Here is a 16958-nt window from a genome sequence, read left to right on the forward strand (position 1 = left end):
AGAAGTATTTGGTATTCATTAAACTGTCCTTGAACTTTTCTGTGGCTCTGAAACTTTTGAAAATAACAATTCTTAAAAAAAAAAGAAAAAGAAGAACCAGGTAATAATTAAGGGAGAGAATCAGATTGTTGCATAAAAGTAACTCGGCGTGGCCAACACATTCAGTATTATGAAGCTCCCAAATATTTTTTGCAAAATCAATTCAGTGTACTTGTTTTGTTGGACAGGGCCAATTTCTGACTCCAAAATGCATTTTTTCATTTGTTCCTGTAAGTTTGAAATTGAAGCCCAAAACTTAATGTTTTATTCCTAAAATCCACAGAACGGATAGCACACTGAGAAAATCATATTAGGATGTAGCTTCATGATCAGTGCTTTTGTATTTTATATAATTTTTCCCCATATCTTTATGTTCTTCACAAAAATTTTGTGATGGTACTTTTTACCATCATCCCTATTTTCAAATCCAAGAAAATAAAAGTGCAAAAATAAAAGTGATTTACCTAACGTGACACAACTAGTAAGTGGCAGAACTTAACCCAAGTTTTCTGATTCTAAATTGTTTTGTATAACTAAAATATTTCACTGATAGTACATATAATTTGTTCAAAAGCTTACAGTAAAAATGTACATACACACACATTTTTTTGTAACCTTATGAAAGTTACAGAAGATTTTATCCTTCTCATTTTATAAATAAGGCAGAAGTTAAGTGGACCTTCTCATGGTCACACAGCTACAAACTAGGACTTCGAGTCCTGTCTGGATACAGGGAGACTACTGCATAACATAAGGATGTGCTACTGACCCACACTACCTCAAAACAGACATGTAAGTAATTGACCACTTATAAAACACTTTAATGTAGATAGACAGACAAGTTGATATAGATGTCCTCTCCACAGAGGAAAAAGTTGCTGATTTTACCATGGTGCAGATCTGGCAAGATTATAATGGAAAAGGACAGCGTAATGAATAAAAACCAATCAGGCAATCCAATACTGGAGCATGTAGTAAAAATATGTTGAAAACATACCCATTTTGAGGTCCTCCATCATTTATCACATTTAAATGAGATAACTGTTTTTTCAAGTGGAGTTTATAACTTGCATTAATTCTTAAAAATAACATCTGGAAAAGAAGTAATATGGTTTCTTGAAGCTCTTTTGAAATAGAAGACATAAGCATCTGAGTCATCAGTATCAAATCAATATTATTTGGAAAAAATATATTTAAGTTTATTTATTTATTTTGAGAGAGAGCACGAGCAGACAAGGGGCAGAGAGGGGGAGAGAGAATCCCAAGCAGGCTCGGTACTATCAGTGCGGAGCCTGACATGGGGCTCGAACTCCTGAAACTCGAGATCACGACCTCAGCCAAAATCAAGAGCTGGACGCTTAACCAACTGAGCCACCCAGGAGAAAATACTTTTTAAAAATCTTTGCTTTGGCATATACTTTTAAGATGCTACTCTGAAGGTATTTAGTTGCTATTTTAGTACAGTTTTCTCTATAGCTGGATAAAACCTCTTTTTCTTCTTATCAGCAGTACTTCTTTTAGTGATATGATTTATCACTGCCTTTCTGCTCCTTTGAAGTCCTCTGGGATATATAACTGGGATCAACCAAGCGAGGTATAAAGAAATGGAGAATTCTGCAGTATATTAAATAAGAACTTCAAGACAAAACAACAAAGTCACAATGGTAGAGGCAAAGATCCTTTCATCCTTCTAAATTGATAAAATTACTTCAAAGTATTTTATTGCTCCTGCATGCAGAGTTTTGATTCAATGGCCCAATACTTCTGTGGGAAATACCTGACCTGAAATTATATACAGTTAATCTTTGGAAATGCTTTTGTGGGGGCACCTGGGTGGCTCAGTCGGTTGAGCGTCTGACTTTGGCTCAGGTCACGATCTCACTGTCCGTGGGTTCAAGCCCCACGTCGGGCTCTGTGCTGACTGCTCAGAGCCTGGAGCCTGTTTCAGATTCTGTGTCTCCCTCTCTCTCTGCCCCTCCCCTGTTCATGCTCTGTCTCTCTCTGTCTCAAAAATAAATAAATGTTAAAAAAAAAATTAAAAAAAAATGATTTTGTGGAGTAACATGTTTTCTATGGGAGGAAATATATATAAAGGCACCTATGGAATTTTGTGGAATTACTGGTATTCATGTGACAATACTGACATAAAAATCTAATTCTTGCCCAGCTTTGATAAGAGTTCCCTTTAAATTATGATGGAGATTAAAAAAAAAAAAACAAAAACATGAAATACCTGTATGCCCAGCTCCTTGACCTGGCCATAATTAGAACTCAGATTGACAAATCCAAAAAGTGAGAATGTCAGAGGTGAGATCTTATACTTGGAATGAGAAGGATGGCTTGGCTAGGAAGAAATAAGGAAAAAAAAGAGAGACCCAAGTGGGTGCTCCATATCTTATGGCTCCTCCTCAATCCTCAGTGGGCCTCAAAGGAGTTGGATGATATTTAATCATGACTTTGAAATGATTAATGAAAACCTAGGGAAGCATGCAGAAAAACAGGTACTGTCAGATGGAAGTCTGAGGTGGTATGGGAAAGGAAACCACCAGGAGAAAGAACAGCAAAAGTATTTGCTCCCAGATACCATTTCTATATACTCAACCATTTAGAGGCAAACTCAAATAAGAAACTTGTTTGAAGAGCAAAAATTCCAGTGAAAGTTAAGCTCATTAGTCATACAACTAAGCTTGTATTCCAACACTGTATCATTCTACAACTGGGCTCAAATGAGATAGCCTCGTATAGAGGGAACAAGCTAAGGTGGGTAAAGAAGACTGGAGGGGCGTCTGGGTGGCTCAGTCAGTTAAGCATCTGACTTCAGCTCAGGTCATGATCTCATGGTTTGTGGGTTCAAGCCCCACATCAGGCTCACTGCTATCAGTGCAAAGCCTGCTTGGGATCCTCTGTCCTCCTCTTTCTCTGTCTCTCCCCAGCTCATTCACACTCTCTGCTTGGGATCCTCTGTCCTCCTCTTTCTCTGTCTCTCCCCAGCTCACTCACACTCTCTCTCAAAAATAAATATACATTAAAAAAAAAAAAGATTGGGAAAAAAATACTGGAATCTTTAAAGTATCAGGAGAGGGAAACAAAGCAAGTAGAGGGGATGGGGTAGAAGTGTAGGTGAACAATGGAGAAAACTCTGATAACACTTTTGTAGGGGAAGACAGTAGGGACAAGGAGTGGATATTTCACAGGTGAGAGGTGCCAAATTTTACTATTTTCCTGGTTTATGCATACTAAGATCATTTATGTTGATCTAACAAAAATAAGGTATACTGACTGAGTTATTTCATGTGTCCTCTCATTATTAATTCTATCACTAATTCCTTCATATCCCACTTGGATTATAATAACAGCAACATATTTTACTATTGATAAATGCCAACTCTGATTTTCAAACTGATACTATAATGAATGACGTAAGTAGAATCTGGGATCTCTATACTCAATGGACGAACAAAATATCTGCTTTTTATAATGCTGACCATATAGCAGAGCAATTATTGCTCTGGCCTGTTAGAGCTAGAGGCACTTTGAAATCAGACATTTGTATCCACATTTCACAGGTTAATATAACAGCTGAAAAAATAATCATATCGGAAAAATGAACTAGGCTTAACTGTACCAAAAGTATATAAAAAACACTCCAATTCTGTATGCATATGTTATGTATAAAAAAAGTAGTTTTAGGAATTACTACTCACTTGTGTTTGTTCTTCTGGAAGAAGATCAAATATAGCTTCATGCATTTTTGCCATTTGCTTACAAATATTCCTGAAACAGGCAGAAGGAACGGGAGCTTTCACCTCATACTGGCAGAGAAAAACAATGAGAATTATGTTCATGTCCTCTGGATTGTTAATTGTCTCCAGTGTTTCCTAAAACATATGTTTTTGGCCCATGTTACATGTCCAACTCTGGTATAGTTGAAACTTACACTTCAACCATGATCTGTGCTACTCAGGCATATCTCAAGAACTTTTCATTAACTATCCTAATCTAAGAAAGCCATCATAATTTAGTGGCTAAGAACACAGGCTGCTTCCTTTCTTAAGATAGACTGCTTGGGTTCAAATCCTAGCTCTTTAGATGGTTAGCTAATGCTGGGCAAGTTACTTCATTTCTATCTCAAAGGGCTTTCTGTGAGGACTTAAAAAGATGACTCATAAGAACACAAAACAGTGCTTAATACAAAGTAAGTGCTCAAAAAATGTTAGCTACCAATCTGGCTCAATATACAATGACGTGAATCTTTAAAGTAGGCCTTCCAGGGGCGCCTGGGTGGCTCAGTCGGTTAAGCGTCTGACTTCAGTTCAGGTCATGATCTCGTGGTCCGTGAGTTCGAGCCCCGCGTCAGGCTCTGGGCTGATGGCCTGCTTCGGATTCTGTGTCTCCCTCTCTCTCTGCCCCTCCCCCGTTCATGCTCTGTCTCTCTCTGTCTCAAAAATAAATAAACGTTAAAAAAAATTAAAAAAATAAATAAATAAAAATAATAAAGTAGGCCTTCCAAATTAAGAGATTATTTTTTAAAGATGATTTTAAGAATGTGTCAACATGATCATATCCAAAACCAATAGGACTCTGGTATCAAAGTTTTCTTTTTCTTTTATAGGTAAGCCAATAAAGTAATCGTATTTACTTTAATTTTTTTTTTTTAACGTTTATTTATTTTTGAGACAGAGAGAGACAGAGCATGAACGGGGGAGGGGCAGAGAGAGAGGGAGACACAGAACCGGAAGCAGGCTCCAGGCTCTGAGCCATCAGCCCAGAGCCCGACGCGGGGCTCGAACTCACGGACCGCGAGATCGTGACCTGTGCTGAAGTCGGACGCTTAACCGACTGAGCCACCCAGGCGCCCCAATCGTATTTACTTTAAAGATGTTGTAAAGGAAGACTTTTTCAGCAATGACCTATACTGAAAATTTAAACTTAGGTAAATTCATTTTAACTATTCTTACATTTGGAACAATATACTGGTATCATTCAAACAGCCATCTTTGGCCCGTATCTTGTAATTCACAGCTTAAATTATATACTATTTTTATTTATAAGACAAATCTGGGCTAAATAATCTAATGTACTAATCTTACATAGTTATTAAAATAAGTTCCAATATATTGCTCTTAAAAGAACCATTCAGAAGTCACCACGTGACTGGACCAAGATCAGCAAAGTTGTGACCAACCTAATGGTTTACCTTTCTTCAGCCTAGAAATATAAAAATCCCCTTATCTTCTATTTTTTTTATTAATAATAGCGATATAATTCACACACAATAAAATTCACCCTTTTCAAGTGTACAATTAACTGGTTTTTAGTAAACTCATAGTTATAAAACCATTACCACTAACTTCCGAACATTCTCCTCACCCCAAAAGAAACCCATAACCTTTCACAGTCACTCCCATTCCTCCCTCCCTGAGGTTGCTCCTGACAACCACTAATCTCTATAAATGTACTCCTATAACACATGGCTTTTTGTGACTAGCTTTTTTCACTTAGCATAATGCTTTCAAGATTCATCCATGTTGTTGACATGCATCAATACTTCGTCTTTTAAATGGCTGCATGATATTCTATTGAATGAATATATCACAGTTTATCCAATCATCTATTGATGGACATTTGGTTTCTTTCTACTTTTTGGCTATCAGTAATGATGCTATGAACATTCATGTACTGGTTTTTGTGTGGACAAATGTTTTCAATTCTTTTAGGTGTATACCTAGAAGTGGAATTACTGGGTCATATGGTAACTTTATATTTAATCTTCTTAGAAAATGCCAAATTTTTTTTAAAACCCTACCCAGCAGTGTATGAGGGTTCCAATATCTCCATATCCTCACCAACACTTGTTACTGTCCTTTTATTTAGGCATCCTAGTAGTTATGAAGTAGTTACCTCGTTATGGTAACATCCCCTTATTTTAACTACCACCCTGTACTGAATAGTATCTGCCCAAATTCATGTTTACTCTGAACTTTATAAGGTCATACTGGATTAGAGTGGGCACTAAATCCACTGACTGATGTCCTTATAAAAGAAAGGAGAGGCACTTGGGCGGCTCAATTGGTTAAGAGTCCTACTTCGGCTCAGGTCATGATCTCACAGTTTGTGAGTTCAAGCCCCACGTAGGGCTCTGTGCTGACTGCTCAGGGCCTGGAGCCTGCTTCAGATTGTCTCTCTCTCTGCCCCTGTCTCCCTCTCTCTCTCTCTGCCCCTCACCTGTTCACGGTCTGTCTCTCTCTCTCTCTCTCTCAAAATAAATAAACATTAAAAAATTTTTAATAAAAAAAATTAAGGAAATTTAGAAAGACACACAGAAGGAAAATGGCCACATGAAGACAGACGTAGAGACTGAAATGGTGCATCTATAAGCCAAAGAATGCCAACAGAGAATGACAGCAGGCACCAGAAACTAGAAAGAGGCAGGGAAAGACTCTTTGCTAGAACCTTCAGAGGAAGCATGGCCGACAACACTTTGATATAGGACTTCTAGCTTTTAGAATTATGAAAGAATAAATTTCTGTGGTTTTAAGCCACTTGGTCTGTGGTAATTTGTTTTGGCAGCTCTGGGAACCTAGTACACCCCCAAAACCTTCCTTCACACCTAAAGATGAACCTTGCTTTCCCTAAAGATACCATTCTTTTTTTTTAAATTTTTTTAAAAATGTTTATTTATTTTTGAGACAGAGAGCATGAACAGGGGAGGGTGAGTGAGTGAGAGAGAGAGAGAGAGAGACAGACAGAGACAGACAGACAGACAGAATCTAAACAGGCTCCAGGCTCTAAGCTGTCAGCACGGAGCCCGATGCGAGCCTCGAACCCACAAAACACGAGGTCGAAGCAGGGCTCGAACTCATGGACCGCGAGATCATGACCTGAACCGAAGTCGGACGCTTAACCAACTGAGCAACCAGGCGCCCCCCTAAAGATACTATTCTTTCCATCTAACCTTCACCATCATATTTCTTCAGTCACTGAAACTTGATACCATATTCTTTATTCTCAACCCTTAAAATTTGATTCTTGCCACCACCCAAACCACCTTCTTCCACTATTAACAATCTTCTGAAATTTCTTTCTGCCAAAATCACTAAAGACATCCAAACTTCCAAATTTAGTAACTTTTCTACTTCTGCTTCCTCACTACTTACTCTGCAGTATTCACATACCCTCACGCTTGAAACACAGTCCTTGTGTGACACAATGCTTTCCTGGTTCCTTCCTCCCCCTCCTGGAGGAAAAAGACGTCTCCTATCTCCTAAGTGCAAAGCTTCTTCCGTGTTAACCCCCCCTCATTTTCCCTTCTTTCTCTCCTATCAATCTCATTCAGTCTAACAGCTTCTAATTTATCTCTAATCCAGAACCACTTTATTAAGTCACACATTTCCTAAATGTTCCATACCATAACTGAGTTTACTATAAGCTTTCCCAAACCTGCCTCTTTCCTGTTTCAATTACTATTGCTGTTATTATAATCCTCCTGCTCACACAGCCTGGAAATCTCCAGCTCAGTTTTTATTCCTCCTTCTCCTTGGTTCCTTATATTGAATTGGTGACTAAGTGCCATCAAATGTACTTTCAGAGTATTTTGCACATTAATACTCTAGGTCAGAGTTTCTCAACCTCTACACTACTGACATTTTGGCTACATCATTCATTGTTGCGAGGGCTGTCCTGTGTATTATAGGATGTTCAGTACCAGTATCAGCCCACTCCCCAAACTCCGACAACCAAAAATATCCCAACACTTCTGAATATCCTCTGGGAACAAAACTGTCTCAGTTGAGAAGCATTGCCCTAGGTGAGGTCTTCCAATACTTCTTATGTGAAAAAATATACTAGCATTTTAATGAGTCCAATTATAAGGTCAACAAACATTAAATAAAGCTGCTTGGTACACAGTAACTTCTGGATAAGTATTTTCTTAGATGTGTATGTATATGTACATATATGTATGTATATATGTACATATGTATGTATATGAGTATATGGACCTACATATGAGAATACGTATGCTGGAATGAATGTGTCAGATACTACAATAGTTGGAGTGTACAAAGATGAATCAGAGACAGGGAGCTTTGGGGAGCTGCCTAAAAGCTGGCTGGTGTTCCAGAAAGTGGACATTGCATGCTACAGAACACGGATGAAGGACATTTACGCAATAGTGGAGGTGGCTTCCTGAGCAGCACACCTGGGCTGCTGAGTCTTCAAATGATAACAATTAAGTGAAACTATTCCAAACAGAAGACATTTCATATCACCTCAAATCCATTCTACATACTATCTGATAAGTCCTTCTGAAGTGCAATTCTAATCAGGTGATTTGTTAGTTTAAAAATCTTGGGGTTCTACTTCTGTTTAAAATTTAGAAAGCTGTAAGACAATGTTCCACTACCTTAACCACAAGAAAAACCATAATAATTTACAAAATCATAACTTTTCTTCAACCCATCAGAGAACAAAGGTCCCCAGAACCACGGGAACGAATTCCAAAGAGTCACAAGCCCTTCTGAGGAGATGGGACACACGAAATGTCTCACTATGGCAGAGCATAGGAAGAAGAGGTGACTACCACAGAAGCAAAAAAGAAAGAAAACAACTAACATTTTAACAAAATCCCAAAGGCCAAATATGAACTAGTACATGTTTACAATAAATGAGAACTCTAGCTATAAGGAGAGTGTGCACTCATTCACACTCTCGGAACTCGGTACTCAGAAGCAACACTGAGATCAGAGCAGGAGACCACAGAGTCACAGAGTCACTCTCAGTAGCAGCACAGACAAGCAGGAGGCGAATGGCTGCCACTAGAGAAAAGGAACCAATGCCGACGAATTCCCTGCACCCTCCTCTTATACCAAGCAAAAGCCTTAAGTCACTGAGAAAGGGCACCAAACTCTTTCATCCCCAGGGCCACTGTGTGAGGAACAGAAACAGAAAATACCTTTAAGCCTAGGATCATAAACCAAATTGGTTACCACTGGAGGAGGGGTGGGGCCACTGAGAAGGCTTCACATCCCAGGACTTACATTACCTGATTCCAAGACTTCTAGTAATGCTACAGTAGTTAAGACAGTGTGGTATTGGTGTAAGATGGACTTACAGATCAAAGGAACAGATTAGACAGTTCAAAAAAAGGCCCACACAAAAATAGCCAATTGATTTTCAACAAAGATGCCAATGGAGAAAGGATAGCCTTCAACAAAAGGTGCTGGAACTATCCAGAAAAATGAACACTGACTCATACTTTGCACTACATACAAAAATCAACTAGAAATGGATCACAGATATAAGAAAACACTGGAAATTATCTGTGGAACTTGGGTTATACAAAAACTTCTTAGGATAGGACACAAGCATGAACAATAAAAGAAAGAAATGATAAACTGGAATTCATCAGAACTTAAAACTGCTTTTGTATGACACTGTCAAGAAAATGAAAAGATAAGCAATAGACTGGGAGAAAATACTTAAAAACTCTCCAAAAAATAAACATTAAAAAAGTTAAACAAAACAAAAACAAAAAAACCCATACAGACAATATAAAGTGCGGGTGAAGATGAAGAGCACCCCGAACTCTGATATATCAAAAGTAGGAAGACAAAATGGTACAATCACTTCAGAAAACAATTTGGCAGTTTTTTGTAAAGATACTATAAAGTTTTGCATTTATGTACAAAAGTTTTGTATTTACACAAAAGAAATAGAATACATGCCCACATAAAGATGTGCACATGAATGTTTATAGCAGCATTATTGTAACAGGCAAAGACTGGAGACAACTCAAAGGTCTATTCACTGATAAATGGATGAATAAACAAAGTGATGCATCCGTACAATTGATACTACTCTCTAATAAAAAGAACAAACCACTAACATATACTATAAATTTCCAAAGCATTATATTAAATGAAAGGAGCCTGGGACAACAGCTACATTCTGTAAAATTCCATTTATAGGACATTTTGGAAAAAGCAAAACTATACAGATGAACATCAGATCAGTGGTGTCAAGGTTTTGGGATATGGGAAGAGAACTGACTGCTGGAGACAATGTTTAACAGTGATGGAACTGGTCAATATCTTGATTGTGGTAGTTCTATTATTAAAGTCATCATATACTTAGGGTGAATTTTAGGGGTGCTTGGGTGGTTTAGTTGGTTGAGCGTCTTATTCTTGATTTCAGCTCAGGTCATGACCCCAGGGTAGTGGGAGGGAGCCCTGTATTGGGCTCTGTGCTGAGCATGGAGCCTGCTTAAGATTCTCTCTCTTTCTCTCTCTCTCTCTCTCTCTCTCTCTCTCTCTGTGCCTCTCCCACACTCTCTGTGTCTCTCAAATGAGAGTTTCTTTTTTTAAGAAAAAGGGTGAATTTTATTGAACGTGTTATAGCCCCGTAAACCTGACTTAAACTGTTTAGCTTTCCACTGGTAGTCAAAACTCTTCACTATCTTCCTAACATATCTCCGTTCACCTAACAATCAGTTCACTCACCCTGATTCATTGGCTAAATAGAGTAACTTAATTTTGTTGTTATTAACAACAATAGCAAAAGCATTAGCATTCAACATTTACTGGAAACTTGCTATAGTCAGACACATGATAAAAGAAAAGCACCCCATGTATATTATCTCATTAATCCTCACTATAACCTTATGAGGCTCTATTATTTTCCCAATTTAAAGATAGAAACTGAAGTTAAGGAAATTAATAATTTTTCCAAGGTGCTTCAATGGCAAATATGTGACAAACATTGAATTTGAACTTAGGTCTACCTGACTCCAAAACCCTGACACTAAACTTCCTCCTTATGATTCTTACCTACATGCTGTTACCTCAGAGTATCTCTTTACCTCAACTTCATTTGCCCTAACCATGCCTATCTTTACGAGCAAAACTTAGATGCATGCCACATCCCTAAAGCTTTCCCAGATCTCCCTCCTCAGCTGGCAACCATCTCTTCCAAAGCATTAAAAGCTTCAATAGCACAAAGTCGATTCCTTACTTGTGGCACTTTACATATTCTATTTCCTGTTAAAATTATCAATATACTTTTCCTATTGGATATTTTACTATTTGAGGGACAATGCTGAAGACTTCCTAACCCTTATGTATCCTGGTTACTTAACACAATTTAACTTCCTGAATGAATAAGTGAAGGCTGGGACATTAGTTTAGTCAGTAGTACAATTACATATTAATGATTCATTCTACCCAAGCAATGGTACCACTACTTATTAGCTTCTTAGAAAGAGCCTATATTACTGTGTTATCCTTCTTTCTCCAAATAAAATTTTCAGATAAGAAAATAAAAAGCTAAAATTAAGAGGCTAACCCAACTCAAACATTGTTTGGTATTTCAGTATGAATTAAAAACAGAGCTAAACTCCTGGACAACACATGAAGCAAATACAGCAGGGAAGGGCAGAGAGACATGTTAGTACAGAGAGAATGTAACAGGTCAAGGTAATGGGAGAAGTAGTTAGTAGGAAAGATAGTAGTGAAAATACTAAGTTGCAAAAGTCTAGGCACATTCTTAACATTAAAAATAATGGGGAGCAGGATATTTAAACTTTATAAAAGACGTAGGAAACAGTAACTAAATGTACTGTGTAGACTATGTAGAGAAGCCTCTGTTCAAACAAGTTATTGAAAAAAGACATTTTGAGACAACTGATAAATTTTAGATAAGAATAAATATTAGATGATATTAAGGAATTATTGCTAATTTTGTTAGGTATGATATGGTAGCATGAATATTTATTTAACAAAGGGTCCTTTGGTTTTAGAAATACATACTATGTAGGGATGAAGTATCGTAATGCCTCACATTTATTTTAGCAAAAAAAGCAAGATATGACTATTAAATAGAGGTGATAAATATTTGCAAAGCTCATTAAATAATTCTTTATTTTTTATCAAAAAATTAAAAATTAAAAAATGAATAAAACTAATTGCCACAGGAAAATGTCTAGCCACAGTCCCAATTCTTGGTAAAAACAAACAAACAAAACAAAAAAACAAACAAAACTCTGTATGACCAAAATGATAGAATAAAGTCAAGGTTTTAAGAGTACTGGCACTTTTTTGGGTTTGCTTCATTATATTCCACAGCTTATTCCTAATTCCACTATTTAACATTGTTAGGTGTTTGCAGTCCTCTGCCTTGTTAGATGGTAAACTTTTTGTTAAAAATTATTTTTCCTCCAGGTTTTTATTTAAATTCCATTTAGTTAACATACTGCGTAATATTAGTTTCAGGTGTAGAATTTAGTGATTCGTCACTTACATACAACACCCAGGGCTCATCACAAGTGCCCTCCTTAATACCCATCACCTATTAACCCATCCCCTGCCCACCTCCTCTCTGGTAACAGATGGTAAACTTCTTGAGAGTAGTCACATTGTTATTTATTGACTTTTGGTAGACAGAAGAATGACAAGTATCAAAAAGCAAAACTGGTGAAACAGAACTGCTTTTGAATTTAGTTACTACTTGGCAACCATAAAGAAAATCAGAGAATTCCTAAACAATATTTCTTCTCCATACAAAACTAGAAACTAATTTAACGGGTAGAACATAATACAGGTATGTTTGCACATGACTATAAATTCTTTAAGCTTCTTAAAAGCATAAAACATCTAGGTTATCTATCAGCCACCTCAGACATTCTCAAAGTGCAGTCTGGGGACACCTGGGAGTCAGATACTCTTTCTAGGAAACTGTGGACTAAAATCCATTTTCATAATAATACTAAAATGTTACTAACTTTTTCACTCTCATTCTCTCATGATTGCAGAGTAGGGATTTTTAGAGGAGTTGTAACAATGTCATCATTCTGATGGCCAATGGAATGCATGTTTGTATATTCTTGTGTTTTAAATTTTTCTTAGTTTTAACGTCTAATATGGTACTTACTGATTGGTACAATTTGTATAAATAAAAGCTGTTTGAGGTCGATGATTATTTTAATTTTTTTTTAATTTTTTTTTAACGTTTATTTATTTTTGAGACAGAGAGAGACAGAGCATGAACAGGGGAGGGGCAGAGAGAGAGGAAGACACAGAATCTGAAACAGGCTCCAGGCTCTGAGCTGTCAGCACAGAGCCCGACGCGGGGCTCGAACTCACGGACCTTGACCTGAACCGAAGTCGGACGCTTAACCGACAAAGCCACCCAGGCGTTCCCCGTTGATTATTTTTAAGAGTGTAAAGAGGGGTCTTACAACCAAAGCATTTGAGAACTATTAAATGCAATCTTATTTTCCAAGCACTCTTTCCCCACTGTCACCTTCAAAGGTGCGAGTACGTCTGTATCTGTGAATGGATGCCATTTTATCTTGCACTTTTATGATTTTCATGTGCCTGCTGCTCCTACCATCTCAGAATCCTGAAGAATGCAAATAGCAGAAAAGCATACCAAAGTGCCTCGTCTGATGATTACCCTAAACATACTCCTGGGCAAAACATATAAACTAAATAAACCTTCAAAATTTCAAGTTATGAAATTTCTGCTTTGTCGCTAAGACAGGTGTTAAGGAACTTAGGAAAAGAAAAGAGTGAAGGATAGAGCAAAAGTGACTAGGGCTGATTAAGTAACATTTTTCTGGAAATACTCTCCAGTGTAATACAGGATTCATTGGAAACCAATACTTCTTTTAATGATCTAGTAGGAATGGGAAGCAAACAAGAAACGGATATTGAAATTGATTATCTATGAGGGAAATAATACAGCACCTCAGACTTTGCCATTTCAGTCTGGAAAATAAAGAATATACCTTCCCACAAATAACGTATTTACTTTTTTCTCTATTTTGAACTTTGTTCTCCCAATTCTATCTCTGGAAGGCTTTCAGACTAAAATCTAGTTTGAAGAAGCTACATATTTGTCAATGTAGCTAACATAAAATCACTTCTGTAGAGAGTTTCTATCATTCTTAAAATAATCTCCCTCCTGTCCCCTCCCAACCCCCTAGGAGACGACTATCCACTATTGGGCAATCTGAACAATTTATTGAGTTTTTCTAAACCCTGAGGAATCTGATTGGCTAGACAACTATGAAAAGGCACAATGCCTTTAAACATTGCCTAATAGTTTCCATAAATCATTACCTTGGATAACAGCTTGTCAAATAAGCTATCCATTATCGCTACAAGCTTAGCTGATATTTCAGCGATGTGGTCATGGTAGTCCTGTAATGAGACAGAATATTAAAGTCCCTGGAATACATCTAAAAAATATTTACCAATTAAGGAATTAAATTTATGAAACTTCAGTAGAAAATACAAGGAAAAGTACCTTAGTGATGTGATCAAAATGCCTAAGCATGCTATACTGCTTAGGCTGTAGTCGAGCTTCAAAATGAGCCCGGATAACAGGAATGTAGTGCACAATTAACTGCAAACAACGTGAAGATAGAGCTGAAGATCCAGGCAGTGGATACATCACGGAGAAACAAAAAAGAGAATTAGTTTACTTTAATTATATATCAAAATAAATTTTAAAATGTCAATTTCATACAGACCCCAGTTTATTTCATAAATGAAGAACACAGTGGCAGAAAGCAACATTATTTCACTTAAATAATTTGGTACTGAATAATGTAGTAAACATGCTGCTTTTCCCAATGACCTCAAGTTGTTAGTATTACTGACATGAGGAAGCTAATGGGACAACGGATTCTCTTGTGACATTCAGATATCTTTCACCTCAAAGCACCTCATATACATTACATCTTAACATTTTCTATAGTGGTGCAACTTCCAAATAACTTATACTCGTTAGAGAGGAAATTCCTCATAACATTTCCCCAGAAGCCAATTTTTCAATCATGGTAATACATCGAACAGTGAAATAACTTTAGAGTCTTTAAATTAGAGTCATAAAAACATCAGGTGTACTAAAAACACAATGAGTATAGCAACATCATCGTAAAATCTCAACATGTGAATTAAAAACAAGAATCCATACCCAAATTTTTTGTAGTTATTGTTTTTAATCCAACAACTTGCAGTGCACCAGCTCCAAGAACTAACTGGCAACTTCTTGAATTGAAGTACTAACAAAGGAAGGAGAAAGAAAAAGCCCGACAATTTATTAAAAACTGTTCTGTATATGCTGGCAATGTGTTTATTTACAGTTCTAAAACTACATTCCTCTTTCCTCTCATTCAAGGACCAAATGAATTTTCTAGTAGGAGCAACTAGGATCTATTTATGTAATGACAAAAAAGAGGCGAGGGGTGTTCCTAAACGATAATATTTATTGTCCGGTAGGAAAAAAGTAAAATTCTAAAAATAAATTGTTCAGAAATTCTTTAGTCTGCATTCATAAAACTAGCTCAGTTTCACTGAAACTAACATAACACTATATGTTAATTATACTTCAATTAAAAAAAAAAACTAGCTCAGTTTCTGCATTCTTATCGGAGGGTCCTATTTTCAAAAGGGTAACAAAATCTTTCTGGACTAAAATAGGACAACTCAATTTGGGGGAAGAATTAACTGATTAAACATTTGAAAAGAAGCCTTTTCTTTATGCTAGCAGTTAAAAAAATCTGTTAAAATGAAATGGCTGAATAAGATTATCACCACATTTTCATTTTACATCAATGGTTCTGAAAGAATGATTTAAGAAAAATCTCTAACCTTAGTGAGATGAATTTTGTAAAGTTCAGTGAATTCCTTCCATGCACATTTGAAACCAGTCCAGGTTTTTTGACCTAAGTGGCCTCAGTCATGTTCAGCACCTAACGAACAAATCATCTCCTGTCTCCAATGTCATTAACAACTCTATGGGTATAATGAGGAATCACTAAATGCGAAGTGAGAAGGAAGTAGGTGGCCTTCTTCCAGTAACATGTTGTGATTCAACCACAATCAAATGTACAAAATTAATGTCTTAAAGAAAACTTAACCTTGAAATGTCTCAGAATTTGAAGATTAGTCATACTCTAATGAATTACTTCTTCCAACTATTTTTCCATCACAGTGAAATCATACACACCTTCAATAAATCTGACAGACGAGTAAGCATGTCAGTAGTAACAGATGGGATATTATCCACACACTGGCAATATTCAAGGATAATTCTTATCAACAGCAATACAGTTCTATAAGAAAAGAAAGATGACCCAACACTCAGTCAAAACAAGAGAGTTAAAAGGATTCAGCACATAAAAATCAATACTGATCTTGGTAACTGAAATTATGTGTTTTACATATAAGCACAGCAGAGAGGGATTGAGGTGAGGCAAGAGAGATTTCTAGGGTGCAAAATTAAGGAGGAACTCATTTTCAGGGTCACACAATTGCAGGGCCAGCACTTGCATGACACTGAGAATGAGTACTTCCTTAAGTTTTGTGCTTTGGCACATCACTCTCTTATGTCACATTCCTATTAAGTCTCTTCAATAAGGCAGATATCCCATTCCTTGGCCAATTCAGAAACACTGACAAAAGTCCTACCCAGGATTTCTTAATAATCATAATAATAGTAGGTACTCAATCCTAAGTGCTGAATTAATGACAGGCACCTAATCATGACTTTCTTAGTGAGATGAACGAGAAACTGTGGCTTCTAAGAACAATGGTATCTCCTAAGAAGTTTATTGGTAAGTCACAAAAGGTTTTCCAAAGATGAGAAAGTTACCAGCTCATTAGCTGGGCATGTCATAGATTAAAGAGAGACACTACTAGGAGCTTAAATAAGATTGAGGTTAAGGTAAATAGAGCCATTCATTATAGGACATCTAAGTTCAATGAGAAGCTTAGAAATGAGAGATCCATATAAAATAATGTTTTATGAAAGTCTGAAGGATACCAGGAAGTAGTGATTCAAGAAGGAGTCTAGCCTTTATAACAGCTTAATTATTCTCCATATTATTCTCCATGCATATTTCTAGTATCTGCTTT

At 36.8% G+C, this 16958-nt stretch overlaps 1 protein-coding gene across 7 annotated transcripts in view; it reads right to left on the reverse strand.

The window, feature by feature from the left end:
• VPS54 (VPS54 subunit of GARP complex) overlaps window positions 1-16958 on the reverse strand; it is a 170003-nt gene that overhangs the window by 52329 nt on the left and 100716 nt on the right. For 6 of the 7 annotated variants that reach the window (XM_042981514.1, XM_042981511.1, XM_042981510.1 and 3 more), the window contains 6 exons: window positions 16051-16156; window positions 15016-15103; window positions 14344-14465; window positions 14157-14237; window positions 3744-3851; window positions 1037-1131 (listed from right to left, as the gene is read on the reverse strand). In XM_042981514.1, the coding sequence (XP_042837448.1) occupies window positions 1037-1131; window positions 3744-3851; window positions 14157-14237; window positions 14344-14465; window positions 15016-15103; window positions 16051-16156 (600 nt within the window). Of the gene's footprint in view, window positions 1-1036; window positions 1132-3743; window positions 3852-14156; window positions 14238-14343; window positions 14466-15015; window positions 15104-15692; window positions 15794-16050; window positions 16157-16958 lie in introns of those variants that run through there. The other variant, XR_443970.3, reaches the window with a different exon arrangement.

Source organism: Panthera tigris, chromosome A3, assembly GCF_018350195.1.
Source record: "Panthera tigris isolate Pti1 chromosome A3, P.tigris_Pti1_mat1.1, whole genome shotgun sequence".
NCBI lineage: Eukaryota > Metazoa > Chordata > Mammalia > Carnivora > Felidae > Panthera > Panthera tigris.